Below are 25,917 nucleotides of genomic sequence, written 5' to 3' on the forward strand. Positions count from 1 at the left end.
TCCTGTGCACAGGGTGGGACCCTAGGTGCCGCCGTGGTGGGCAAGCTGTCCCTGCCTTCTCCTCACAGGCCTGCCGGTGCTACTAACCCACATGGAACTAGGCCTTGAGTGCCCAGAACTACAACGGCTACTTCAGCAGGAGCAGCTGAGTCCCCCGCAGGCGCAGTCTGGCTTCTGTCTCTACCTGAGCACCACCCTCCCACTCAGTGCCTTGAGACAAGGTGAGATCTGGGGAGAAAGTTACCTGCAGAGCTTGTGGACACACTACGTTCACAGCTTCACTCAGTACAGCTCAGAGCCAGCTTAAAACGTTGGTGGGGAGCCCTCTGATATATACCTCACCCCCTGCCACAGCCCAGGGAAAGGGGCTGAATGTCTCCTGTGTGTCCCCCAAGTGCTAGACTATGAACAGCTGAAGAGGCTCAATGTGTTGGATCTGAGCTTCAACCCGGAAATCCTGGAAGAACAGATACTGCACGAAGTCATGAAAGCGGAACGTCCTGAACTGCTCACTCATTGGCAGGACCTACAGACCAAAACATTGGACACCCACAAAACTGTGGAGGCTGCTGAGGTGCTTGCGGGCTCCGACTATGGGATGGGATGAGTTGTGGAAGGGCCCAGCTACAGGAGTGGAGATGATCGGGGACTGTGTGGGGAAGGGTCAGGTCTAAGCCTTGTGTAACCGTGTGCAGGAGAAGGTGCTGCTCCTGATGCTGGTCCAGAAGTCAACGCATCAGAAACAAGCCAAGTTCCTACGTGCCATGGTGAGGGCCCAGGCGGAAATGATTAAGCATCGGGCTAATTATGAGGAACTAGAAGAACTGAAGCTGCAGGAGATAGCGTCATGGGCACCCTACAAGCGTGTGGTCTGGTATGGAATGACCGTTATAAAGGCTATTAGCCTACTCCAGAATCTGGTGCCACCTTTCCGTATGCACCCGGAGGACTGGCTGGCAGCCACCAGGCAGGTTCTGAACAACCTGAAGCATGACGACATTTCCCGTGGGGAGGACCTCCCCAGCCATCTGTTACAACTGAAAGCACAGCTGACCCGCCACTTCCTGAGTAGCACCGTGGCCACACTGGGCCTGACCCAAGTGCCTCTGGTGGGTGCCCTGAGTACTTTGGCTCTGTTGTACACAACAACAAAGGCACCAGAGCTGGAGAGGCTGGCACTCTGCCCTGGACTGGCAGCCTCTCCCAGCATACAACCTGGCAAGTCAGTTCCAGGTATGGTTCGACCAGCCTGGTTAGGGCTGAGAGCCTGGCACGAATGTGGGATCTTAGAGATGCTGCCCCCATTTGTTGGGCTGCGTGCATCCCTGGCAAGCCACCCTGATGTTTGGCAGGCTTACCTATCACTATCGTCCACAGTGCTGGGTCCTGCACCAGGACCCGGGCCTGGGCCCGACCCCCTCAATCTTCTCCAGAAGCTGATCTTGTGGCGTGTGCTCCGGCCCGAGTGCCTGGCAGGTGCCCTGGCAGACTTCACTACCAGCCTTCTGGGCCGGCCCCTGGATGAAAACCTGGGGGCCCCCACTATATCCTTGGAACGCAGTAAAGCTACTCAGCCCATGCTGATCTTGTTTCCAACACCGGGTCAGCCCATGGCTACCTTGCATCCCCTGACAGCCATCCAGGAACTGGCTGCCAATCATGAGCAGGTTTGATTGCGGTCTTCTGGTCACAGAATGACTGGACTCCCATGGGCTGGTGGGGGCCCCCTCCCAGCACTTTCATGAACCTTTCTGGATTTGGGGCATCCCTGTGGCATTACACTGGGTTTCTAGGACCACCCTGGGATGACTTTAAGTTACTCTGACATCGTTGTTTGTCTCCAGGGGCAGAAGCATCTGGAGGTGATAGCTCTGGGTTCTCTAGCCTGGGACCCAGTGTCAAGTATCATCAGCACTCTGTGTCAGGCTATAAACAAAGGGCACTGGCTTGTCCTGGAGAACTGCCATCTGATGCCTCACTGGCCAAAACAACTGCTACATCCTTTGCTGAAGCTGTTGGATGGAGCCAAGGGTGGGTTTGCTGTCTAATGATGGCTTCCAGGAGCCCATCCTACATGCTGACCTAAGCTTGAACTCTCATTTCCAAATAGTTGGTTCCCTAGCTCCAAGGCTGTCCCCTTAGATTTGATTCCTGACCTCCTGGCCTCAAGTCTGATTATTAAGAATCTAGCTTAATGGGCCAGGCAGTGGTGCACCTGGTTAAGCTCACGCATTACAGTCCACAAGGAACCAGCTTCAAGCCCCTGGCTTTCACCTGCAGGGGGAAGCTTCATAAGTGGTGAAGTAGAGCTGCAGGTCTCTCTCTCCTCCTCCTTCTCCCTCTCCCTCCCCTTCAATTTCTCTCTGTATCCAATAGTAAACGAAGAATGTTAAAAGTAAGTAAGTCTAGCTTTAGGGCTGAGGAGATAGCATAAAAAATAATAATAAAAAAAAGCTTTTCATGCCTGAGGCACCAAAGGTTCCAAATTCAATCCCCCGCGCGAGACTTAAACCAGAGCTGAGCAGTGCTCTGGGAAAAAAAAAGAAAAGAAGAAAGGAAAAGCTGAGCTTTGCCCTGCAACTTGCCTCACTCTCTTGTCTGACCCCTAGTTGTCTCTGATGAGGAGTTAGAACAACTTTCAACACAGTCTGAAAATATGGATATGACCCTTGTCCACAGAGATTTCCGTCTTTGGCTTATTGTGTCCTCAGAGGCAATTGCCTCCTTACCAGGTGAGGAGCTTCCCCGCTAGGCTCTCTGATTGGAGGCAGCAGAAACTGCTTTGTGCTGATTCAGCTCTCACCTTTCTCCCCAGCTGTACTGACTCACTACTCCATGCCTATTTTCTGGGACCAGTCCTTGCAGCTTGGTCATGTCTTGCTGGACAGTGTGGAGCTAGTCCAAAAAGGGCATTACATGCAACCGCCTGCCAGGGTGCTGCCTCTGCTCCTCCTGCACGGTGTCCTGCTCCACAGGCAGCTCTACGGCATGAAACTCCAGGCACATAGGGGACTGTGGTGAGGAACTACACCCAGCCCGCTCAGTCAGTGAGAAGAGTGTTTTCCATACTCTGGGATGTGTGAAGATGAATTAACTCAGGGTGGCACATCCAATTGAGCACACATGCTACAATGCTCAAGGACCTGAGTTCAAGCCCCCAGTCCCTACCTGCAGGGGGTGAGGAAGCTTCACAAGGGGTGAAGGTGTCTCTTTGTCTCTCTTCCTCTCTCCCCACTCCTCTATCAATTTCTCTATCTCTATCCAAATAAAGAAAATATTTTTTTATAAGATGAATTAACCTCAGAGACCAGGAGGTAGAGCATCTGGTACCAAGTGTGAGGACCTGGGTTTGAGCCCCCAGCAAAGGGGGAGCAGTGCTTTGTTTTTTCTTCTCTCACCTTCTCTGTCTGGAAAAAAAAGAAAGAGTCCACTGGGAGCAGTAGATACAAAGCCCCAGTGTAGCCCTGGCAACAAGAAATAAATTATGAACTAATCTCTAGGGAGTTCCAAAGTTTGAGGATAAGAAGAAATCAAGGAAGGCTTCTCGAAGAGCTCTAGGCTCTCCCTTTGTGGTTTGTGGGTAAAAAGCCTTTCAGATCATGGCAGGAGACTTGATTTGCTCCTGGAGATGGAAAGGAACTATGGGAGAGCATTGAGCTGGAAAAGATGGTGAGGATGAAGAGAAAACAGAGAATGGCTTGGGGTGGGGGGTGGACTGGAGAGTTTTCAAAGGCTCTGGCAGTCTCAAGGGAGTAGGACATGGGATGGCTGATATGGACACGGAAGCGGGTAGTTTGTAAGGAAGAAGTAGGGGTCAAGAATGGTGCTCAGATTTCTCTTAGATAATTGAGAGGCTGATGTGGGAGGTTATGAGTTCAGTGGAAAGCAAGTTGTATGGAGTAGGGGCACTGGCAGTAACTAGTAAGTGAGCCCTCATGAACCTGGAGCTCAGGAAAGAAGTAGGAGCTGAAGAGAAACGTATGTGTCCTTAGTATATGCCTGGTTCCTGTTCCTCTCCCCCAGGAGCAAAGTGACCCTGACTCGGGCCCTTCAGATCCAAGTTCAGCTGTGGGACAGCCTGAGCAACCCCAGCGCTGCCATGGAGGAACTGGCCGGTAGTAGCCTTATTGTATTCCAGATCACCCCATCAGCCCAGACAGAGAGGGGCGGCAGTGGGCATACTTCTTAAAATTTTTTATTAGTGATTTAATATTGATTTACAAAAATACAAGATAATGGGTACAACTCCACATTGTTCCCATCACTGGAATTCTGAATCTCCAATCCCTCCACTGTAAGCTACAGCAATTCTCTTAAGGTTGCAGATATGAGTTAACCATTATTTCTACAACTGTCTATATTTGTATATATCCCTCCCCCCTTGTCTTCCCGTATGGTCCCACCTTCTCTTCCCTTCCAAGTCACACATGCACCTATTACTACACCCAAATGTCCCTCCCTTTTTCCTCTTCTCTCTCTGGGTCCTGATGGAGTTGGAGTTGAGAGCACTCTGGTCATCTTCCCCTCTGGGAGTATGGACCAAAGCTCTTTTTGGGGTGCAGAAGTTGGAAGTCCTGGCTTCTATAATTGCTTCTCTGATGGACATGGGCATTGGCAGGTCAATCCATACCCCCAGCCTGTTTCAGTCTCTCCCTATTGGGGCAGGGCTCTGGAGAGGTGAGATCCCAGGACACATTGGTGAGGTCATCAGCCCAAGGAAATCAGGATGGAATCATGATAACATCTGCGGCTTGGTGGCTGAGTGGGCATAACTTAATTTGGATTTAGGAATGGCTGCAACTGAGAGACTCTGACTTGGCTTTTAGCTTCCATTTTCTATGGAGGGCCTGTGGGAGACAACAAGGACAGGGAGACCCTGCACAGCCTCACACAAGCCTGCCTGAACCCTAGCAGCCAGAGTGGGGCCGAACCACACACACCCCAGTACCTGCTGGCCACCCTGATGCCTAGCACAGGTAAACTCCATCCAGGTAGGGGTCTGGGGTAGGGGACGGAGAACTGCAACGTCTCCCTAACAGGCCTGTCAAGAGTGGCACCAATAATGGGGTAAGAGGTGTGAGTGTGAGGGGACGCATTCGCCCAGTTGTTGATGGTTTCAAGTATCCATGAAAGGTCTCCTCCCTGGGGTGTGGGGCAGGGAGAGACGATCTTGCCTTTCACCCCTCGCGTCTCCCACAAAGATCTTAAGGACCTGGATGCTGTGGCAGAATGCAAGGCCCAAATACAGCTACTGCCCACACCACCTGAACCTCAAGTCTGCGGACTGAGCGCCGGCACCCAGGCCTGGCTGCTGTGCCGCCAGAGTCGCGCCCTCCTGAGCGCGTTGCAGCGGGGTTCAGCAGTTTGGGTCCCTGCAGCGCGGAGGGGCTCCCAGCGCGAGGAGAGGCGGCTGCAGCAGCGCCTGATGCAGGCCAGGCGGAGGCTGGAGTCGCTGCAGACTCTGCTCAGCGAGGTCACTCGCCCAGAGGAGTCCAGCACCGAGGGGATGGTGCCGAGCCACAACGGGCCGCGGCCTCTGGAAGACTTCCTCCGAGCCGAGGTGCTGGACCTGAGCCGGCTGGTGAGCTGCCTGCGGCTGGACCTGGACTGTCTGTGGCAGCAGGTGAAGGGCGCGCCCCCCTGCGCTTCCCTGCGCTGCGCCGCGGTGGCTCAGGCCCTCTGGGCTGGCCGCCTGCCCCCACCTTGGCGACCCCACGTGCCCGCCTGCGCGCAGCCGCCCTGGCACTGGCTGCGACAGCTGTCACGTCGCGGCCACTTGTTGGTTCGCTACCTGGGCACGGGCACCGAAGAGCCCGAGCGCATCTTTCACCTGTCGGCCTTTGGCAACCCGCGCCGCCTGCTGCTGTCGCTGCGCCGGGAGGCTGCCTTTGCCAAGGGCTTCCAGGATCAGTGTGCGCCCGGCTTCAACCTTCCTGGCTGCCAGATACAGTTCTCCCATAGATCTCAAGAACTGAACAGCAACCGGCTGCACCTTCAGGTATCTTTATCTGTCTTCATGCTGCCCCCTCCCACCCAGTCTCTTGGTGATCGCCCATCTACTCCTGTCTCTGATCCCGCCCTACCGCAACCCCCCCAAGCCTCCTCTTTTGGCCTGACCAGCTCTGGGCGCCCTCAGGTGGTGAATGACTCGAATCCTACGGTTCCGGAGAGAGGGCTGCTGTTGATTGGGCTGCAGCTCCGCAACGCTGAGTGGGACCCAATGACTGGCGCTCTGCAGGATGGTCCCGCCAGCCAGCCCAGCCCTCTGCCTCCAGTCAGCGTCACCGTTATGGCCCGGGGCGCCAGCGACCTGCCAAACCCTGCCGGCTTGACTATGTATTCCTGTCCAGTGTACCTGGAAGGGCCACTGGGGACCACCAGGCTACACAGCTGGAACATCCTGACGTACCTGCCACTGCCTACCAAGCTCAGCCTCGACGCTTGTATCCAGCGAAGAGTCTATGCGTGCAGCCCACCTCTGCTCTGAGCCCTCAGAGTGCAATAAAGCTGGTGTAGCTTCAAGACAAAAGTTCTGTGATGTGGAAGGGATGTAGGGTGTGTGCACAGGGAGAATGTGATGGTGGGGGTTAGATAGCATAATGGTTATGCAAAGAGACTCTCAAGCCTGAGGCTGAGGCTCCATAGTCCTAGGTTCAATCCCCCCCCACACACACACAAAAGGCCAACTATTGGTTCAAAAAAAAAAAGATGTAATTAAAAAAAGGGCGGGGGAGATAGTATAATGGTTATGCAGAGACTCTCATGCCAGAGGCTTTAAAGTCCCAGATTCAATCCCCTGCACCACCATAAACCAGAGCTGAGCAGTGCTCTGATGTTTGTCTCTTAAAAATAAAATAAATAGGGGAGTCGGGCAGTAGCTCAGCGGGTTAAGTGCACATGGCGCAAAGCACAAGGACCGGCTTAAAGATCCCGGTTTGAGCCCCCACCTGCAGGGGAGTCGCTTCACAAGCAGTGAAGCAGGTCTGCAGGTGTCTTTCTCTCCCCCTCTCTATCTTCCCCTCCTCTCTCTATTTCTCTCTGTCCTATCCAACAACAACAATAAAAATAAATAAATAAATATTAAAAAAAAAAAAAAAAATATATATGCATGTGGCAGCCCCGCTGAGGGCTGAGGGAAAAGCACAGTGTGAAAAGAGGTATAGTAAAGTCCTCGGGAGTCGGGTGATAGCACAGCAGGTTAAGTGCACATGGTGCAAAGTGCAAGGGCCGACATAAGGATCCCGGTTCGAGCCCCCAGCTCCCCACCTGCAGGTCACTTCATAAGCGGTGAAGCAGGTCTACAGGTGTCTGTCTTTCCTCCTCTGTCCTATCCAACAACAGCAGCTATGACAGCAATAACAACTACAATAAGCACAACAAGGGCAACAAAATGGGAAAAATAGCCTTCAGGAGCAGTGGATTCACAGTGCAGGCACCGAGCCCCAGCAGTAGTCCTGGAGGCAAAATAATAATAATTAAGTCCTCTTGGTTGACTGATCCTCTGAGCATTGTGTAATGCCCATCCCTATCTTTGATTATGTTATTTATTTTAAAGCCTATTGTGTCAGATATGAGAATAGCTGTTCCTGCCATTTTTTTCTCTTCTTTTTTTGTGGTCCATTAGCTTGTATGATAGTTTTCCATCCTTTCATTTTGAGTCTGTGTTTGTCTTATTGAGTCAGATGAGATAGCCCAGCCCTTCTTCACAGTTTTCAAAGATCATTCTGACTCTTATAGTGGTGGATAGCTGGAAGAAAATTCTGAGTAAGGGTTTGTTTAGAGGCTACTGAAGTGATGTGGGTGAGATAATTAATCTGAACCAGTGCCATGGCAGCAAAGATGGAGAATTAATGGATCTAGGAAATGATCTGGAGACAAAAAACAGAGTGATTGTTGTGGACTGATGTGAAGAACAGAGAAAAAGGACAAACAAATCTAGGATGATGACTCTTGGTTTAAGCAACTAGGTAGATTGTGGAGGACTTGTTTTAATCACTGTCAGGCTAACTCTATTAGCATCTAATTCTATTTTCCTCCAACTGATAACACCAAATTTCCTTTTCACTCCAGAAAGATGTTGTCACTGTGTTAACAATTTGTTCATAATCACTATTCTTTTCTATGTTTATATATATACATATATACATATATATATATATATAACTTTTTTCGCCAGAGCATGGTTCAGCTTTGGCTTACAAGCTTTGCCAAGGACTGAACCTGGGACCTCAGGGCCTCAGGTGTGAAAGTCTGCATGCAAAACCAGTATGCTATCTCCCAGACCCAAGAGTATAAATTACTATTTAGAGTTTCATGATATAACAACATTATTTAATTTTTCTTTTATATTATCTACTTAATTATTAGATAGGGACAGCCAGAAATTGAGAGAGAAGGGGGAGATAAAGAGGGAGACAGAGACACCTGCAGCCCTGCTTCACCACTTGTGAAGATTTCCCCTTGCAGTTGGGGACCAGGGTGTGAACCTGGGTCCTTGTGCACTGTAAGATGAGCACTTAGCTAGGTAAGCCACTGCCTGGCCCCAAGGTCAATTCATATTATTATAGTACCTGCACTTGATTCTTCCAGGGTTATTGCTGGGGCTTGGTGCCAGCACTACAAATCCGCTACTGGTGGCCATTTTCTTGGACAAAAGAGAAATTGAGACGTGGGGGGTAAGAGAGGGAGAAAGATAAGACTCCTGCACACCTGCTTTACCGATTGTGAAATCCTGCCCCCCCCCCCCGAAGATGGGGAGCAGGGGCTTAAACCAGGATTCTGGCATGCGTCTTTGTGCTTAGTACTATGTACACTTAACCAGGTGTGCCACCACTCAGCTCTCCTATTTACTTTCTATGGGTGAGTACTGCTTACTCAGACCTTTACTGATGCCAGGATCTGGGGAGTACAATGGAACTGCATGTCCAGGAAGAGGACATTTTGGTGAATATCTACTCAGTTTCTTAAACAACAACAAGGGTGGTGCTAGTGTGGACAGCTGAAAGAGAAATGGTCTGGGATGCTTAAGGAATAAAAAGAATGCCTGTGAATTTTCTAGGAAGTTTGTGTGCTTCCTAAGAAGGAGCAGGTTAACATACAGTTGGAGGGAGAGGTCTGCATAAGATCAGGGGTCCTGGGAACACGTTTTGTCTTTTGTTCTCAAGAGCATTGAGGAACCATTGGAGGATTCTAAACAGAAGTGACATGTCTGATTTACATTTTAATAAGAGCACTTGGCTGTGAGGAAAATAAATTGCTTTACAGGCAGGAGAGGAAGCAATTAGACCAGTAAAATAATTATTGCAGTAGCTGAATATAAAGAACCAGGTGGCCAATCTCAGAAGTCACCTGGGTAGCATGACCTGGGAATAACCAGCTCTAATTATGGGCCACTCCTCTACGCAAAGCTGTATAGGGCTTTGTGCAATTATGTAAATGCTGAGTGTGTGGAGCTCAGCTGTGTCTCTGCCAAGATCACACTGTTTCTTTTTGGAGCCGTGTACCCTTAGGACTGTGTTCCAGAAAAAAAAAAAAAAAATTGGAGCGCACCAGTAACTGCAGAGGCACTGAACCTCTAAAAAGGATGCTGAGCAAGCATAAGCCAGACTGCTATCCAGACCCAACAATGATTCTGTTCTTACCACCCCTGGAAAAGGGTACTTTCTGAGTACCCTGTCTTGCAGTAAAGAAAAGCTGCAAGTCTGATTTTTCAGCTCATTCTTAGTTAATAGTCTCTCTCTCCCCCCTTCTCTTACCAGAGCACTGCTCAGCTCTGGTGGTGTGGGGGGACTGAACCTGGGACTTCAGAGCCTCAGGCAGGAGTCTTTGCATTACCATGCTGTCTACCCCTGCCCAGTTAAGTCCTTTTTTTTTTTTTTTTTTCTGTCTTGAGGGTCATCTCTGGGGCTTCATGCTGGCACTATGAGCCCACTGCTCCTGAAGACCATTTTTTCTACTTTTTACTGGCTAGGACAGAAGTTGAGAGAGGAGGGGAAGACAAAGAGCAAGAGAGACCCCCTCTCTGTCTTCCCCTTCTCTCTCAATTTCTCTCTGTTCTATCCAACAATGATAGCAATAACAACAACAATAAACAAGGGCAACAAAAGGGAAAAAACAGCCTCCAGGAGCAGAGGCTTCGTAGTGCAGGCACCGAGTCCCAGCAATAACCCTGGAGGCAAAAAAAAAAAAGAAATTGGGGGAGAGCTTGACAAACCTAGTGTAACAAGTTTTTACACCCTCAAGCTTGAGAACCTCAGCTTTCACAGTCCACACGCACTTTGTTCCATAAAATGGACCGTACTTAAACAACCAGCATGTTCTTAGTTCCTCAGGAGATCATGTTTTCGAGGCTCTCAGCACTGGACACCTGAAGTTAAGGTATGGGCTTAAAGAAAGCTAGTCCTGAAAGTTTCCAGAATTGGAGTGATTGAGGTACTGCTGGTAAGAGCTGGGCTGAGTTAGGGGGAGCCTGGCTCTGAAGGATACCTGATAGCTAAGAATCTCATTATATATATATTCTTTCTTCTTCTTCTTTTTTTTTTTTTTTTTATCATTCTGATAGTTTTACTTCTCCATCTCTGGCCCAATCTTTTCACCTTCTCATCTGGTTTATTTTTATTTTATATATAATTTACTTTCCCTTTTGTTGCCCTTGTTTTTTTTAATTGTTGTAGTTATTACTGTTATTGTTACTGATGTCATCGTTGTTGGATAGAACAGAGAGAAATGGAGAGAGATGGGGAAGGCAGGGAGGGGGAGAGAAAGAGAGACACCTGTAGACCTGCTTCACCAGCTGTGAAGTGACTCCCTTGCAGGTGGGGAGCCAGGGGCTTGAACCGGGATCCTTATTCCAGTCCTTGCGCTTCACACCATGTGCGCTTAACCCACTGCACCATGGCCCAACTCCCCATCTGGTTTTTTTATTTTCCTTTTCCCAACTATTTTACCTTTTAAGTTCTGAGTCTTTTTTTTTTTCTTACATAACTCTGGGTATCTTGCATATCCCCCTCCCCCTGTTTTTAAACAACTGCACCCAATTGAGTGCACATGTTACAGTGCACAGGGCTTGGATTCAAGCCCCTCATTTCCATCTTCAGGGGGAAAGCTTTGTAAGCAACAAAGTGCTACAGGTATCTGTTTCTTTTCTCTCTTAAACAGAGCACTACTCAGCTCTGGCGTATGGTAGTGTGAGGGACTGAACCTGGTTCTTCAAAGCCTCAGACATGGGTCTCTTTGTATAACTATTATGCTATCTCTCCCACCCTCTCTAGCTTCTCCTTCCCCATCAACTTCTGTCTCTATCCAATAAATAAATGAATAAATAATTTTAAAAATCCTTATTTATTTTACCAGAGTACTGCTCAGCCCTGGCTTATAATGATGCTGGGGGGTTAAATGAAGAATCTCGTAGATTAACCTATATATGAATATATATATATGAATCTCATATTAACCTATATATGAACCGGGGGACTTTGATACCTTAGAAATGCAAGTCTTTTTCACATAACCATTACGCTATCTCCCCAGCCCTATTTTTATATATTCTCTATTATGGATTTATTAGAAAGAGACAGACAGAAATTAAGAAGGGAGGGGGAAATAGAGAGGGAAAGAAACAGAGAGACACCCGCAGTCCTATTTCACATATGAAAGGTATGTACTCTACCTGCTGTCCCTGTCCCACAGCACCATGCAGTATTTAAATGGTTGGCATGGATTTGCACTCACCGTACAGTGCTTTGAGAATTTTCTGTTATAGGAGCTATGGAGTACGGAACGACTACAATGTGATGAGTAAGGCTCTGCCAGTCAGATAAGATTCAAAGGAGGTCTCGAAACTTTACATCAGGCTCAACCTGACGCTGTCGACTGGCTACGGAAGAAGGGCAAACGCTAGAAGAAGAAGAAGTCAGATAAGCCTTCCGGAGAAAGAAGAGCATATATAGGTGGGGGAGAGAGCATAGTGGCTATGTATAAGACGTGCATAACTGAAGCTCTCAAGTCATAGCTTCAATCAACCGCTCCACTGTAAAGGAGAGCTGTGGAGTACTCTGGTAAGAAAACAAAATGACAGGGGCCGGGCGGTAGTGTACCATGTTAAGTGCACCTATTACCAAGTGCAAAAAAATTAATTTTTGAGAGATAGCCAGAAATCGAGGGGAAAGAGAGAAACAAAAGAGACACCTGCAGCATTGCTTCACCACTTGCAAAGCTTTCCCCCTGCAGGTGGGGATGGAAGCTCAGGTCCTTGCACATTATAACATGTGCACTCAAGCAGGTGCACCACCACCCAGCCCCCAGCCTGAACCAAGAAACCTTCTGTACAGCCATCGAGAACCTTTAACAACCGAGCAGGGCTGAGCCAGAGGTTTTATCATTATTCTTGGGATGGAAGGTTATCCCAGGTTAATTCACAGTCTGCCTGGATCCAATATTCAGGCTCAGATTCAGAGTTTGAGACTTGCCTCCCTTTTCAAAGGGAGGGGGATGTCCAGAGGTCACCTGCGCTTGTAGAGGCATGGCTGAAGCTTCAGGCCCGAGAGCTGAGTCTTGGGCCCGACCCGAGGGGGTCCAGTCTTCTCAAAGTCAAACAAGAAGAAGTGACTGTTGTTCAGGTCCTAAGGGGCAGAAAAGTACAAATGAGCTCTAAATCTTTGTCCCAGCTCCATCTAAGTCCTGCTCAGAACTGTCCAGGGTTCTCCCACAAACTGTGCCTTTCCAGAACAAATGTCTGTGCTCATTCCAATCATCACCTAAACACCATTACCTGGAAAGGGCCACACATGTGGCAAAAATAGATTTCTTGGGGCCCTCACCTTGAAGATGACCTTGAAGCCCAATTTGCTCACAGCTCCCAGAAAGGTCCGAATATCTTCAAAGCGGCTGCTGACTTCCGCCACTTTTAGGAGACCCCTAAGGGTGGAAAGTTCTCTGTCAGTGACTGGCACACGCACATGCACGCATACACGTACCTGTTTCCCTGGAGCTCCTACCCTGGCTTCAGCACTCGATTTGCCTCTTCAAGGAAGTCCCTGATGTTGGTTCCCATCAGTGAAAGGCAGAACACAACCACATCTACAGACTCATCCTCCAGAGGTACCTGTGGAGAGGGGGAATGTTGGAAGAAGCACAGAGTATAGGATTTCTCCCAGCACTGAGTGCTAGGGGTGGATGCCAGGATGGGGTGGAGAGGGAGAAGACAGTATCAGAGGTTAACATGCAGAGGCTGAGCCTACAGTATAGGCCACATACATAAGACTAGAGAGAGAGAGAGAGAGAGAGAGAGAGAGAGGTTTACCTGAGCCATGTCACATACTGTGACTCGGGGATCCAAGGAGGCCAAGTCAAAGCAGTGTACAGGATTCCGGATACTTGAAGCCAGGCGGCAGTCCCCGCAGCCAAAGTCAGCCACCACCAGGGATGCAGGCCTGGGAGCAGAAGGTGGGGATCATTTTCTGGTCTGTTCTGAACCATGGGTAACCCAAACACTTTTTTTTTTTTGCCTCCTGGCGGCCATTTTTTTCCATTTTGTTGGATAGGACAGAGAGAAGTTGAGAGAGAAGTGGAAGATAGGGAGATAGAAAGACACCTGCAGACTTGAACCAGGATCCTTGTGTGGGTCTTTGCACTGAGTACTCTGTGTGCTTAATCAGATGGCCACCACCTGGTCCCCTGTACTTAAATACTGAAATACTTCTCAAAGCACCGAATCCCCATTCACCGCTGCCGAAGATCCTTTGCGATGCGGTCCACAGGATGCAGTGGCCACTTTTTGACTTGGTTCTGAAAGCCTCGGTGGTAGAGGAGAAAGGCTTCAGGGTCTTCCTGGAAGAGGCGTTGTGCAGCACTGCTGGGCCCTGAATACAGCTGCTCGTTGAGGTATCGAAATCGAGCACCGTCCAGTCGCTGGGCCATGCGGGCTCGTAGGGCCCCTGCTCGTGCCTCCTGGCTGTCTGGACTGAGGGCAGGAGGCACCTCTGTCTCCTCTGTGGGGGCAGGCGTCTGTGTAGCTGGAGTCTGGCCCGGTGGCTGAAGTGGTCGAAACTTGTTTTTGTGTCTACGCTTGTTCTTCTGCCGGTTCCGCCACTGCTTGCGAGTCAAGGTATGGGGGGGCTTGGGGGGTGTGGCCTCGGGGCCCGGTTTGGATGTATCATTTGTAGCATTACTCTTCCAAACGAAGGGTCCTGCAGGGAGGGAAGCGGGAAGGTATATTTGGGTTAAGATCCTTTGGATTTAGACTTAGCAAGTCATGCTGTATGAAAGTGCTTTTTATTGCCTAGCTCCAAACCTAATGATACCAAGTAACCTCGGCCATATGCACAATGAACAGCACCACCCTCCCCACATACACACACACCGCTATACATACCACTAGTACCTGTTTGTTCAGTATTGGCCAAGTGCTGGGCTAGGTTTGAAGGGGTCTGTTTCTGGGACTTCCTCTTTCTTTTCTCCTCAGCGGAGTCACTGCTGATTAGAGCACCTTTGTGACACTTCTTCCATCCCTGTTCCTCATCCTCAGAGTCACTACCGGGTGAGCCCTGGTTTTGGTGTTTCTTCTTCCGTTTCTCCTTGACTTTAGTAGCACTACTGGCAGATGAGGCTTTTTTCGGACGTTTCCTCTTCTTTTCTATTTCCACTTCCCCCTCCTCTTCAGAATCACTGCCGGGCAGGCTCTGGGGTTGCCGGGGCACAGATGCTGCTTCCAAGGCCCGTAAGGTAGCCAAGAGCTTTCGACGCTTGGAGCCCTGGAGGGAACACAAAGGATGCGAATGGAGCTGAGGAGAACGGACAGGGCCTGGAATATAACAAAAGGCAGGGGCCTGGTTCCACTGCTGCCAGAGATGCTGCATTATTCCGAGTAGCTTGTCATGAAACCTGAAGAAATTTCAAGTCACCATCCCAACCTCTGAGAGAAACCATGCATCCCCACTTTTATGCAAAAGGCTTTCATAACTAAGGCTCTAAGATCCCACTTCAAGCTCCAGCACTACCTAAAGCCAGAGATGAGCAGTGCTTTGTCTCTCTCTCTCTCTCTCTCTCTAAGATAAATAAAAAGTAAAATAAAAATTATTTTAAAATATATAGAGAGAAAGTTACACAAAGAGATCAGAGCACTGCTCAGCTCTGGCTTATGGTGGTGTGGGGGATTGAACCTAGGACTTTGGGGCCTCAGACAGGAAAGTCTCTTTGCATAGCTATTATGCTATTTACCCTTCCCCCCAAGTCTCAGGTTTTTGCTTCCAGCTGGTTGATATCTTTCTATACAAAGGAGGAAGGTTTCTGGACATGGAAGTGACAGGATCACACCTGTGAATTAAAAATGCCTCTAGCTGAGGGTCGGGAGGTAGCGCAGCAGGTTAAGCGCACATGGAGTGAAGCACAAAGACTGGCATAAGGATCCTGGTTCGAGCCCCCAGCTCCCTACCTGCGGGGGGGGGGGGGTGTCACCTCACAAGCAGGTCTGCAGGTTGTCTCTCTTTCTCTCCCCCCTCACTGTCTTTCCCTCCTCTATTGACTTCTCTCTGTCCTATCCAACAACAGCAATAGCCACAACAATGATAAAACAATAATGGCAACAAAAGGGGAAAAAAATGCCTCTAGCTGCAGAGTGGAGAACAAACTGAAAAGAAGAAGCTATAGTAAGGCCAGTAGCTGAAACTGTAGCACTGGGTTGAGGGAATAAAGAGAAGGATAAAGCAGGCAGGCAATATACTGGGAGATTGACTGAATAGTAGGAAGAGTCTGAGGAAATAAGCAGCCCTCACAGCAGCAAAGGAGTAAAGGGAGGCTGGGGAGGGAGGCCTTTAGGGCTGGCTAACTGGTTGGCACTCAGCCTGGAGGGCCTCAGTATCCTCTCCCCAACAACCTCTCTTGGAGAGGTATACAGACAACCCTTCATCATTATTCTGACTCCAATCTAATTTCTTGCAATATAACTAAATGCCTCCACCACTCTGTCATTTGTGGCGCTAAAGGAATAGAAACTGGCCTTCCTGCTTCTAAGTCTTGAACTCTACCCACTCAGTCATCTCCCTCCCTGACCTGTCAAAGCCTTTTCGAAATGCAAATCTGAATAATATTTTTGCTCGGGTGCCACTTCCCTGGTTCCTGCCCACTCTCAAAATAGGAGAAAACTCCTATCCTGCCTCTCCAAATTCAAAGCCACACCTTCTCTTCTCAGCGTTCCAATCACAGCCTTTTCTCTCCAAGAAAAAAAAAATCCTTTTTTTTTTTCACGAACTTCTACCAACCAACTTTCTCTTTTGTTAAAGACACAGGCAGAGGGACCAGACGGTTTCGCACTGGTGAAGCACAGACACTATACAGTGTGCAATGGCTCAGGTTCAAGCCCCTGGTCCGCACCCGCAGGTGAAGTAGAGCTGCAGGTGTCTCTGTGTCTCTCTCCCTCCTTATCTCCCCCTCCCCTCTCAATTTCTCCTAGTCTCTATCCAAATAATGATGATGATGATGATAATAATAGAAGCAGAGAGAAAGAGTTAAAGAGGAGACCACAGCACCAAAGCTTCCTTCAACTTGGTGGAGGCTGGGCTCGAACCTGGGTGGCAGACATTATCCCAGTGAGTTATTCCGCCAGCCCTCCAGTCACTTCTGCGCCGGGGTTCCCTGCCCTCCAGTCGGTCGCGGCACCTTCCCCTCCCGGCAAACACAGAGCAGCATCTCAGATCCCCTGCGGGTCACTCACCTTGGTCTGCGGTGCTGCCCCGGGTCGAGGCCGTGAGGCTACAGGCCCAACGATCCCAGCCACCGGGGCCTCCTCGGTCCAGTCTGGCTCCTCGAACATGCCGGGCGGGAGGACCGGGGCGGGGGCCCCCAGCAGCTCTCCACGTGCCCCGGCGTCTTCTAGTCCCCCCGGCGCCAGCCTCCGAGACCCAGCCGGAAACCAGCGAGCGGAGGCCCCGGCGGCTAGAGCGGCCGGGGCAGTGCCGACAACCACCGAGTCTACACACTGGCGGGCTAGAAGGGCGTGGGGGGGGGGAGGAGGGAGCGGAGGCGCCCGAGGCTATCCCGCTCGGGCCAGGGGCGGGGCCGGCAGCGGGCGCGGCCGGACGGGAGTTCCCCGGAGAAGTCGCTTCCAGCCCGAGTCCCGGTGAGTGCAGGAGCACCCGCGCCCCCTCCCCAAGACTCCAGCCCTGCCCACCCTCACCCCCTCGCCCGAGTTCCAAGTAGGGAGCGAGGCCCCCCACCCCCACCCCGGGGCGATGGCCCCCCGCTCACCTCCTCCGGGGCGCCGCGCGTGAACTTTCCCCTCCCCCGGCCCTGCTCGCGGGCTGGAGCTCCCTCCGGGTCTGACATCCTTTCTGCAGACTTCCCTCACCCGCAGTTCCTCGGGACACGGCCGGGAGGCTCATCCCCTTGTCCCGAATTCCTTCCCAGACTAGCCGGAGGCAGCGTCCAGAGCCCCCATTCCAACAGAAACACTTCTCTCCTGCAGGGGACCCCCCGCCCCACTTCCCGGGATCCCTCGACAGTCCGCAGGCTCCCCCCCCCCGCCCCCTTGCTCTAGGGGACTCCAAGCCGGGACGCCGCTATGGACGACATTTTCACCCAGTGCCGGGAGGGCAATGCGGTTGCCGTTCGCCTGTGGCTGGACAACACGGAGAACGACCTCAACCAGGGGTGAGGTGGCGGTGGGTGAGCACAGGGGTGTCCACAAGCTCCCTTTCTGCTGTGTGGGGGCGTGCGGGGTGGCTGGCTTTCCTACCGCGTGTGATGAGTGCAGCCTCCCCACAGCCTGCGCAGGGCAGAGGGTCTGCACCCAGGAAGCTGTGTGTGAGCTACGTCTTGAGTTAAGAGAGTTTCACAGGCAGAGTTGCAGGGAGCTTTCCATGCCCAGGGAGCTGCATAGGCTAGACATGAATGGAGAGTGCCTGGAAATGATCCAGAGACCCATATGGCTGGAAGAGAGGAGGTTTCTGTGAGCTGAAGCCCTTGGATACAAGTGGAGAAAGCAGGAGATGAGACTGGAGATCTGTGCCATGCAGTCAGCCTCATAGTGCAAGGATAATTAGGCTACACTATAATCTTTAGTCTCAGAACAGGGATTAAAGTTATATAGTGAGATGAGGTTGCCCAATTGGTGTTACCTTGGGTGCTTTGTGAAGAGCAGGTAAAGTTAGGCAGTTGTCAAGTTCATCCTAGAAATGGCCATGTCTTGGACCAAATAGAAGCAGGTGAAAATGAAAGAAGTGCTCAGAGCGCAGAAATCATCCGGATGAAGAATTGGGGAGTCTTGGTGTGGCAAGTGAAGGAAGTCAAAGGGAATCAGTGTTCTGATCCGGGTTCACAATCTAGATAGATTGTGGTTCCTTTTACTGAGATGGACAAGCATCTGAGCTCCACTCAGAACATGTGAAAGCGGCCATGCAGTCAGAGGAAGATGTTGGGTAGGTGGTTGATTAGGCAGATTTTTATTTCCAGAGAGAGCTCTGAGTTGGAGAGATAGTAGCACATAAATGAAATCTGAAGATACACATGTAAAGGAAACTTAAAGAGACTGAAAGACAAGGGAAGGGGAGAGGATGAGAGGCCTCCATACAAGAGATGGTTGAAGAAGTAGGAAACAGTAAAACTCAAGGAAGTGAGTGCTTTAATGAGGGATGGGTGTTCAACAGTAGTATATAGGCTGTAGAGGGGTCAAAGAACTTGAGCATTTGAAGTTACCGTTGAATTTACAATTAAGGATAGATCTAGTGACTTTTAAAAATTTGTTTATCTTTCAGATAGAATATTTATTTATATATAAATATATATAAATAAATTTATTTATATAAATATATAAAGATATTTATTATTGGATAGACACAGAGAGAAATGGAGAGGAGAGGGGGAGATAGAGAGATACCTGCAGCCCTTCACCACTTGTGAAGCTTTCCCCCTGTAGGTGGGGACCAGGGGCTTGAACTCAGGTCCTTGAGCACTGTAATGTGAGTGCTTAACCAAGTGCACCACTGCCTGGCCCCATCACAGTGACTTCTGTGAGGGTGCTTCCAGAAGAAAACAGATGAAGAAGCTAGACTGCATTAGATTCTTTCATTTAAGGAACTATATTAAATACTTCCTGTCAAGGGAACTAGAGACCCAGAATCAGAGTATCTGACCTCAGGCAGCAGAGTTGTGTCAGACTGAATGGGAGATGAGGAAATGGAGAAAGTGAATGTAGACCAGTTCTTTAAGGTTGACTGAGATAGAAAGGCAGGAATAGCAGTAGGGAGATGGAGTCAGGAAAAGACCGGACATTTAGCTTTCATTCTTGAGAGAAGGATCACTTGTCTTTTTTATCCAGATCATGGGTTCCCATATAAACTGTACACAATTTCTTCCTTAGAGTTCACCATCACTTCTTCCAGTTTTTCATATAATTCTTTAGGAAGCTCTACTAAATAACAAACACTATCACTGTTTTTGCTGATGGTGTGACAAAGGCCTAAGCAGTGTTGTCCAATGGACCTGGCATTTAGGAAAATTCCCTCGACTGAAAAGTGAAGGGTGGCAGTAGGGAAGCTGGAAGATTTTTGGTACCATTTGAGGGAATAGGTTTTGGGGCTGGGAGCTGAATGGGTATGAGATGGGGGGGGGGTGAATTGCCTGTAGGCCTTTTTGGGAATAAAGTCTAGACATAGAAATGACAGGCAGCCTGACCCAAGTAAAACTTTATATATATATTTTTTTGCCTCCAGGGTTATTGCTGGGGCTCAGTGCCTGCACTATGAATCCACTGCTCCTGGAGGCCTCCCCCCCCCTTTTGTTGCCCTTGTTGTTGTAGCCTTGTTGTGGTTATTATTGTTGTTGTTGATGTCATTCGTTGTTAGATAGGACAGAGAGAAATGGAGAGAGGAGGGGAAGACAGAGAGGAAGAGAGAAAGATAGACACCTGCAGACCTGCTTTACCACCTGTGAAGCGACTCCCCTGCAGGTGGGGAGCTGGGGGCTGGAACCGGGGTCCTTATTGCCAGTCCTTGCACAAAATTTATGCCACGTGTACTTAACCCGTGCTACCGCCCAACTCCCAACTTTATACCTTTAATTCTGCCATTAGGCTCTAGCTTGCTCTGAGGTCACTGAAAGTGAGAGGCTGGTAAGTCAGACCACAACTTTTAAGAGTGGGTAAGAGTGGCTAGCAAAACTGACTGATAAGCAAGGGAAGGGGATACCCACCTCCAGGAAGACTTGGCTATCTGTGTGTGAGCAGTGGAGGGAAGTCATTAAGACCACACACCCCCACTATCATCTGCTCTGGGAATATCTGGGTGGCCTGCAGTGACCACACTCCTGATGAGATCCTGGCTCCGCCTAGAACCCCCCACGGGAAGTGACCACAGCACTTAGGCATCTGGAGGCTGCAGCAGACCACAGACTGCCTCCACCAGCTCCGCCCCCTGGATCTGCAGCCTTGAACTGGAGGGAATTTCCTTTTAAGGCCCCAGGCTGCCTGGCAAGCCCAGCTTCCACTCAACCCTCTTGTACATGCTTTTACCTTAGAAGACACATGTCCCAGAGGGAAGAAAAAGGTAGTGTTCTTGTGAAGGTAGCCATTCTCATCTTCTTGTGTGCTCTGTGCTGTGAAGAGGGAATTCTGAAGTATTTATGAAGTTTTAATTTTAAGGAGTTTGTTGTCAGCACCTCAACAGTTATGACTTACAAAGAGTTTTCTTATAATTGTAAACCCTTCCCAAACACTTCAGTTCCATTCCATTTTTAGATCTTAGTTTTAGTGCTGGAGCTTTCCCTCATGTGTTGTGATTTCCTTCTAGACACCTTCCCCTCCCCTACACACATACCTTGAGCATCTACTTTTTTTAAAAAAGTTTTATTACTACCAGAGTATGGCTGGCGCCCACTGTTTTTACATGAAAAATCCACTCCTCCTAGCAGCCATTTTTTTTAAAAATTTTTATTTATTGGACAGAGACAGCCAGAAGTCAAGAGGGAAGAGGTGATATAAGAGAGGGAGAGAGACAGACACCTGCAGCCCTGCTTCATCACTCGTAAAGCTTTCTCCCTGCAGGTGGGGACCGGGGGCTCGATCCCAGGTCCTTATGCATCGTAATGTGCATTCAACCCGGTGTGCCACCACCCTGCTCCCCCTCAGAGAGGGGAGGGGGAAATAGACACACAGAGACCTGCTTCACTACTCGTGAGGCTTCTTCCCTGGAGGTGGGGAGTGGGGTTTGAACTGCAGTCCTCATACATTGGTAATATGTGTGTTTAACTGGGTGCACCACTGCCTGCTCCAAGCACCTACTTTCAGTACACTCTAGATTATAAAGATTTTTTTGCAGTCCAAGTGACAGGTACAAGATGTCCTAAAAAGAGAAAAGATTCAACACAATCAATGCAACCAGTACCACTTCGGCATGTAAAAAAAGAAAGGATTGACAGATGCTGCAAGAGGGACAGAGAGGCAACCAGATAAAGGATGCTGCTATTTAATGACTGACTGGGGAAGAAAAGCTGATGGGAGATGGTAAAGACATGAACCATATGGACTTGGGGTTTCAGCTAACTGGGTTGGCTGGATTTGAAGTTGAGGAGCAGGTCTAAATTGGACGACTTTAAGGAGTTGCTGGCATGAGTGAGAGTCAGCTTCCTGCAGAGGTAAAGTTTCCCAGGAAAGGCATGAAATTGATCAGATTTGCTGTGCATCAAAGACGGCCTCATCCCACCTCTAGCTCAGTAACCATTACCCCTTTTTCAAAGGGATGATCATGGCTTTTCCCCCTTGCACTGGGCCTGTCGAGAGGGCCGCTCTGCTGTGGTTGAGATGCTGATTATGCGGGGGGCACGGATCAATGTGATGAACCGTGGGGATGACACTCCCCTGCACCTGGCAGCCAGTCATGGACACCGTGATATTGTGCAGAAGGTATGTATAATCTCCCCCTCCTGCATCACGTACATGCCCAGAGATAAGGCTGAAGGCACTATGACATACTGTAGACTAAAGTTAAGTGCTCTTTTCTCCCTTCTTCTGTGACTTTGACCCCTTTCATTTGGAACTGTGCCTTCTGCGTGTTTGACCACGGGAACCAGCTGCTGCAGTACAAAGCTGACATCAATGCAGTGAATGAACATGGCAATGTGCCCCTACACTATGCCTGTTTCTGGGGTCAAGATCAGGTGGCAGAGGTGAATATTTGGGCTCCCAGCCCTGGGATGGGTGGGAAGCAAAGTCTGAGCCTGGAGTGGGAGATTTTAGAACTCTCAGCTCACCCTATGAGTACTGCTGTGTGACACAAGGTCTGTTCTCTGTTTCTGATTAACTGCCAAGGAGGCTGCAGAGACCTCCTTACAACCAACCACCTTTTGATTCTAGGACCTGGTGGCTAATGGGGCTCTCGTCAGCATCTGTAACAAGTATGGAGAGATGCCTGTAGATAAAGCCAAGCCACCCCTGAGAGAGCTTCTCCGAGGTCTGTCCCCCAGCCTGCTCTGTCTTGTACCTATCCTCCACTCTCCACACCGCTGCTCAGGCCAAGACCATCTATCTTGTCTTTCTTTAGAGCGGGCAGAGAAGATGGGTCAGAATCTCAACCGTATTCCATACAAGGACACATTCTGGAAAGGGACCACTCGCACCAGGCCCCGTGAGTCAGTTATAAGGGATGGGTGGTAGTTGGGAGTATAAGTATCCCGGGCTCCTATGGCTGGGTACCTGACCTGCCCGCACTTGCTCTCAGGAAATGGCACTCTGAACAAACACTCCGGCATTGACTTCAAACAGCTCAACTTCTTGGCAAAACTCAACGAGAATCACTCTGGAGAGGTGACCCTAGCCCTTCATGCCCCACGCACCCAACCATGTATTTGCTACAACAGCTGTTTTAAATCTCTTCAGTTAGTGGCAAGAAAGTGACAGACATAAACCTTCCTTTCTCTTCAGTTAGTGGCAAGAAAGTGATAGACATAAACCTTCCTTATCTGTACTTGCCCCATAGCTATGGAAGGGCCGCTGGCAGGGCAATGACATCGTTGTGAAGGTGCTGAAGGTTCGAGACTGGAGTACAAGGAAGAGCAGGGACTTCAATGAGGAGTGTCCCCGACTCAGGTGGGGCAAGGCCTAAACTAAAACCTGCTGGGCTTAAAAGCACCCCAGGCTAGCAAACGGAGGGGAAATCTTTTTATGTTTTCAGCCAGGGATACTCTCTCCCTTTCCCAGGATTTTCTCGCATCCCAATGTGCTCCCAGTGCTAGGTGCCTGCCAGTCTCCACCTGCTCCTCACCCCACCCTCATCACACACTGGATGCCATATGGATCCCTGTACAATGTGCTACACGAAGGCACCAGTGAGTGGGGAATGCCAGATGCCAGTGGGCACTCTTGGGATAGAGCGTGAGCCTCTGCAAACTCGTTTTGACTCTTGCCCCCTCAGATTTTGTTGTGGACCAGAGCCAGGCTGTGAAGTTTGCCCTAGACATGGCAAGGGGCATGGCCTTCCTACACACGTTAGAACCTCTCATCCCGCGACATGCGCTCAACAGCCGTAGTGTGATGGTGAGGTCACAGCTCCACACCTGGCCCAGGTCTCTTTAAGTCCTATCTGGAACTGAACTTACCTCCTTTCACATCTGTCTTCCTCAGATTGATGAAGACATGACCGCTCGAATCAGTATGGCTGATGTCAAGTTCTCTTTCCAGTGCCCTGGGCGCATGTATGCACCTGCCTGGGTAGCCCCTGAAGGTGAGGGCAAACGTGGGGGGAGGTAGAGAAGTGCCAGAACATTGGCAATGGAAGGGGGCAGAGACAGGACAGGTAACTGGAACAGTTAAGTCCTGTCCCTTTAGCTCTGCAGAAGAAGCCTGAAGATACAAACAGACGTTCAGCAGATATGTGGAGTTTTGCCGTGCTTCTGTGGGAACTGGTGACACGGGAGGTCCCCTTTGCTGACCTCTCCAACATGGAGATTGGAATGAAGGTGAGAGCACAACTGTGTACACTTAAGTTGAGGGACTGACGATGGTGGGGACGGTGTGACAGGACCGGACTCTTAGTTCACTTATTCATACACAGTACCCCTGTCCTGAGGGCTAGAGGCCTCTCCCAACATGAAACTCAGGTTCTTGAGGCCCACCTTCTTTCCCCTTGTGTTTGCAGGTGGCACTGGAGGGCCTTCGGCCTACCATCCCACCAGGCATTTCCCCTCACGTGTGTAAACTCATGAAGATCTGCATGAATGAAGACCCTGCAAAGCGACCCAAGTTTGACATGATTGTGCCTATCCTGGAGAAGATGCAGGACAAGTAGACAAGTCACTGTCTAAATTCGAGGTGTCAGGACACAGTTATAGGGGAGTATGCTTCCCCCAGACAGCAGGCCACCTCGTCGCCTCCCTTGCCTCCAGTCATGGTACTACCCCAGCCATGGGGCCCATTCCCTGCTCCCATCCCGACCACTGTGGCCCCAAAAGGGGTTGAGCTCAGAGCTTTGTCACTTGCCACATGGTGTCTCCCAACATGGGAGGGATCAGCCCTGCCTGTCACAATAAAGTTTATTATGAAAACAGGCTGGTGTTGGGACAAGGGGACAGATAAGTACATTTTGACTGGGTGGCTCAGGTGAAGTAGTGCGGCTTCTTCACATTGATCCCATACTCGCTGAGGGCAGGGGTCAAGTCCTCCATGGTTAGAGTGTACTTGCGGTCCTGAGGGAAGAGGGAAGAGCAGCAGCTGAGCACAGGAAGTCATGTTTTCAACCTCCCCAAGGCTTAGTTTTCCCCAAAGGGGTTTGAGGATAAATTCTCTGTTGTGGTGAGAGAGAATTACTGACTCAAGGAGCCTCCCCTTCACACCTTGCTTTTGCTTCGGGAGCTGCCAGAGGCTGTGCCCTTCATTTTGCAGTGCTGAAGGGCATCATTGGCAATATCTGAGATGAATTTCTGGGCAGCTAGGGAGATGAGCCGTATTCTAGAAAAAGAGAACTGGAATTAGAGAGAGGGATGAACAGTCACCACATGAGATGCCCAACCTTGACCCAAGCTCTAACCTACGTTTACTTACATGCGTGGGTCTGAAGCCTCAAAGCCTGCGCGGTTCAAGTAGTAGCCAGTCACTGCATCTGGGATCTGAGGAGTCAGTCAGTCAGTCAGAGGCCTGTCAGTGTGAGATCTGCGCACCGCTGGGCGGCGGGGAAGGTGGGGGGCGGGGGAGGGCAGAGATGAAGTCATCGGGAAGCTAACGGTTTGAATGGGCAGAAAGGACAGAGGCCAAGAGCTGGGAGGGAAGCAGAACCCCAGAGAGGGCGCTGGAAATCGGGAAGCCCACCGTAGGCGTGTAGTCCTCCAGCTGCATCAAGAAGTCCACCAGCGGCGTGCTGGACACCACCGGCTTCACGTCGCCGTTGGCCGCGCTCGGCAGCACGTAGACGCCATTAGACAAGGCCCCCTCGGGGGGCGCCGCGCCGCCCGCAGACACCGGAGCTGGGGGAGAGTCGGCCAACAGTCACGGGGGTGAGAGGCGCAGGGCCCCCCACCCCGCCCCGGCTAGATCGCCCGGCCCCGGGCGCTGCCGTCGGCCTCTCGCGGCCCCGTCCTCACCCGCCCCGCGCCGCTCCGCAGGCTCCCCGGCCCGCGCCGCCACAGGTCCCGCGCCCCCCGCCGCGGCTCCGGTCCCGGGCCCCCCGGCTGTCCCCGCGGGGCTGGCCTTGTTCTCTGCAGCGGTGCCTGCAGGCAGTGCGGCGGGAGTCGAGACCGCGGGCGCCGGGCCTGGGGCCGAGACGGCAGAGGCCGGCGCCGCCTCGGGGTCCGCGCCAGAGCCGCTGCAGCTCATCAGGCCGGTGGGAGAGGCCGCGGCGAACAGAGCCACTTCCGCTTCCGCTCACGTTACGCAGACGCCGGGGCGACGTCACGCGCCCGCCCCGCCCCCACCAGTCTGGCTCCTGCCCTCGGGGCTCGCGT

At 50.7% G+C, this 25,917-nt stretch overlaps 4 protein-coding genes across 7 annotated transcripts in view; 2 read left to right on the plus strand and 2 right to left on the minus strand.

Annotated features, from left to right (window-relative positions):
• DNHD1 (dynein heavy chain domain 1) overlaps positions 1-6,529 on the plus strand; it is a 64,614-nt gene extending 58,085 nt beyond the window's left edge. Inside the window, exons 35-44 of the mRNA XM_060176958.1 lie at positions 69-221; positions 396-574; positions 696-1,667; positions 1,845-2,031; positions 2,610-2,732; positions 2,816-3,017; positions 4,024-4,115; positions 4,827-4,976; positions 5,202-5,998; positions 6,137-6,529. Coding sequence (XP_060032941.1) covers positions 69-221; positions 396-574; positions 696-1,667; positions 1,845-2,031; positions 2,610-2,732; positions 2,816-3,017; positions 4,024-4,115; positions 4,827-4,976; positions 5,202-5,998; positions 6,137-6,487 — 3,206 coding nt within the window. The 3' untranslated portion in view covers positions 6,488-6,529. The remainder of the gene's footprint in view (positions 1-68; positions 222-395; positions 575-695; positions 1,668-1,844; positions 2,032-2,609; positions 2,733-2,815; positions 3,018-4,023; positions 4,116-4,826; positions 4,977-5,201; positions 5,999-6,136) is intronic.
• Positions 6,530-11,321: 4,792 nt separating this feature from the next.
• On the minus strand, positions 11,322-16,958 carry RRP8 (ribosomal RNA processing 8). 2 transcript variants are annotated; one of them, XM_060176959.1, is made up of 7 exons: positions 16,709-16,958; positions 14,372-14,750; positions 13,724-14,186; positions 13,301-13,430; positions 12,996-13,102; positions 12,819-12,915; positions 11,322-12,620 (listed from the first exon to the last, which is right to left on the minus strand). In XM_060176959.1, exons 1-7 carry the CDS (start codon positions 16,805-16,807, stop codon positions 12,501-12,503), a joined length of 1,395 nt encoding a protein of 464 aa, XP_060032942.1. In that variant the 5' UTR covers positions 16,808-16,958; the 3' UTR covers positions 11,322-12,500. The 2 variants fall into 2 exon arrangements, with proteins under 2 accessions (XP_060032942.1, XP_007527809.1); XM_007527747.3 differs by having other exon boundaries at positions 14,381-14,750; positions 16,709-16,952.
• Positions 16,959-17,238: 280 nt separating this feature from the next.
• ILK (integrin linked kinase) lies at positions 17,239-24,527 on the plus strand. Of its 3 annotated transcripts, XM_060176960.1 has the most exons (13): positions 17,528-17,643; positions 20,063-20,101; positions 21,724-21,889; positions 22,057-22,152; positions 22,340-22,436; positions 22,527-22,610; positions 22,704-22,789; positions 22,962-23,071; positions 23,183-23,310; positions 23,397-23,518; positions 23,606-23,705; positions 23,810-23,940; positions 24,120-24,527. In XM_060176960.1, exons 3-13 carry the CDS (start codon positions 21,788-21,790, stop codon positions 24,267-24,269), a joined length of 1,206 nt encoding a protein of 401 aa, XP_060032943.1. In that variant the 5' UTR covers positions 17,528-17,643; positions 20,063-20,101; positions 21,724-21,787; the 3' UTR covers positions 24,270-24,527. The 3 variants fall into 3 exon arrangements, with proteins under 3 accessions (XP_007527811.1, XP_007527810.1, XP_060032943.1); XM_007527748.3 differs by lacking the exon at positions 20,063-20,101 and having other exon boundaries at positions 17,246-17,643; XM_007527749.3 differs by lacking the exons at positions 20,063-20,101; positions 22,340-22,436; positions 22,704-22,789 and having other exon boundaries at positions 17,239-17,643.
• TAF10 (TATA-box binding protein associated factor 10) lies at positions 24,496-25,825 on the minus strand. The gene is made up of 5 exons (XM_060176962.1): positions 25,558-25,825; positions 25,286-25,440; positions 25,022-25,086; positions 24,814-24,928; positions 24,496-24,666 (listed from the first exon to the last, which is right to left on the minus strand). Exons 1-5 carry the CDS (start codon positions 25,787-25,789, stop codon positions 24,577-24,579), a joined length of 657 nt encoding a protein of 218 aa, XP_060032945.1. The 5' UTR covers positions 25,790-25,825; the 3' UTR covers positions 24,496-24,576.
• Positions 25,826-25,917: the final 92 nt, after the last annotated feature.

Source organism: Erinaceus europaeus, chromosome 17, assembly GCF_950295315.1.
Source record: "Erinaceus europaeus chromosome 17, mEriEur2.1, whole genome shotgun sequence".
Lineage (NCBI taxonomy): Eukaryota > Metazoa > Chordata > Mammalia > Eulipotyphla > Erinaceidae > Erinaceus > Erinaceus europaeus.

Coding starts and splice junctions, on each gene's coding strand:
- ILK (XM_007527748.3), top strand. CDS start 17,555: ATGGACGACATTTTCACCCAGTGCCGGGAGGGCAATGCGGTTGCCGTT. Junction 22,153..22,339: donor GTCAAGATCAGGTGGCAGAG/GTGAATATTTGG, acceptor TTTTGATTCTAG/GACCTGGTGGCTAATGGGGC. Junction 22,790..22,961: donor ACGAGAATCACTCTGGAGAG/GTGACCCTAGCC, acceptor CTTGCCCCATAG/CTATGGAAGGGCCGCTGGCA.
- RRP8 (XM_060176959.1), bottom strand. CDS start 16,807: ATGTTCGAGGAGCCAGACTGGACCGAGGAGGCCCCGGTGGCTGGGATC. Junction 13,431..13,723: donor GCAAAGGATCTTCGGCAGCG/GTGAATGGGGAT, acceptor TTCTGCTCCCAG/GCCTGCATCCCTGGTGGTGG. Junction 12,916..12,995: donor AATCGAGTGCTGAAGCCAGG/GTAGGAGCTCCA, acceptor TTCCACCCTTAG/GGGTCTCCTAAAAGTGGCGG.
- TAF10 (XM_060176962.1), bottom strand. CDS start 25,789: ATGAGCTGCAGCGGCTCTGGCGCGGACCCCGAGGCGGCGCCGGCCTCT. Junction 25,441..25,557: donor TGCGGAGCGGCGCGGGGCGG/GTGAGGACGGGG, acceptor ACTCTCCCCCAG/CTCCGGTGTCTGCGGGCGGC. Junction 25,087..25,285: donor TGGAGGACTACACGCCTACG/GTGGGCTTCCCG, acceptor CTGACTCCTCAG/ATCCCAGATGCAGTGACTGG.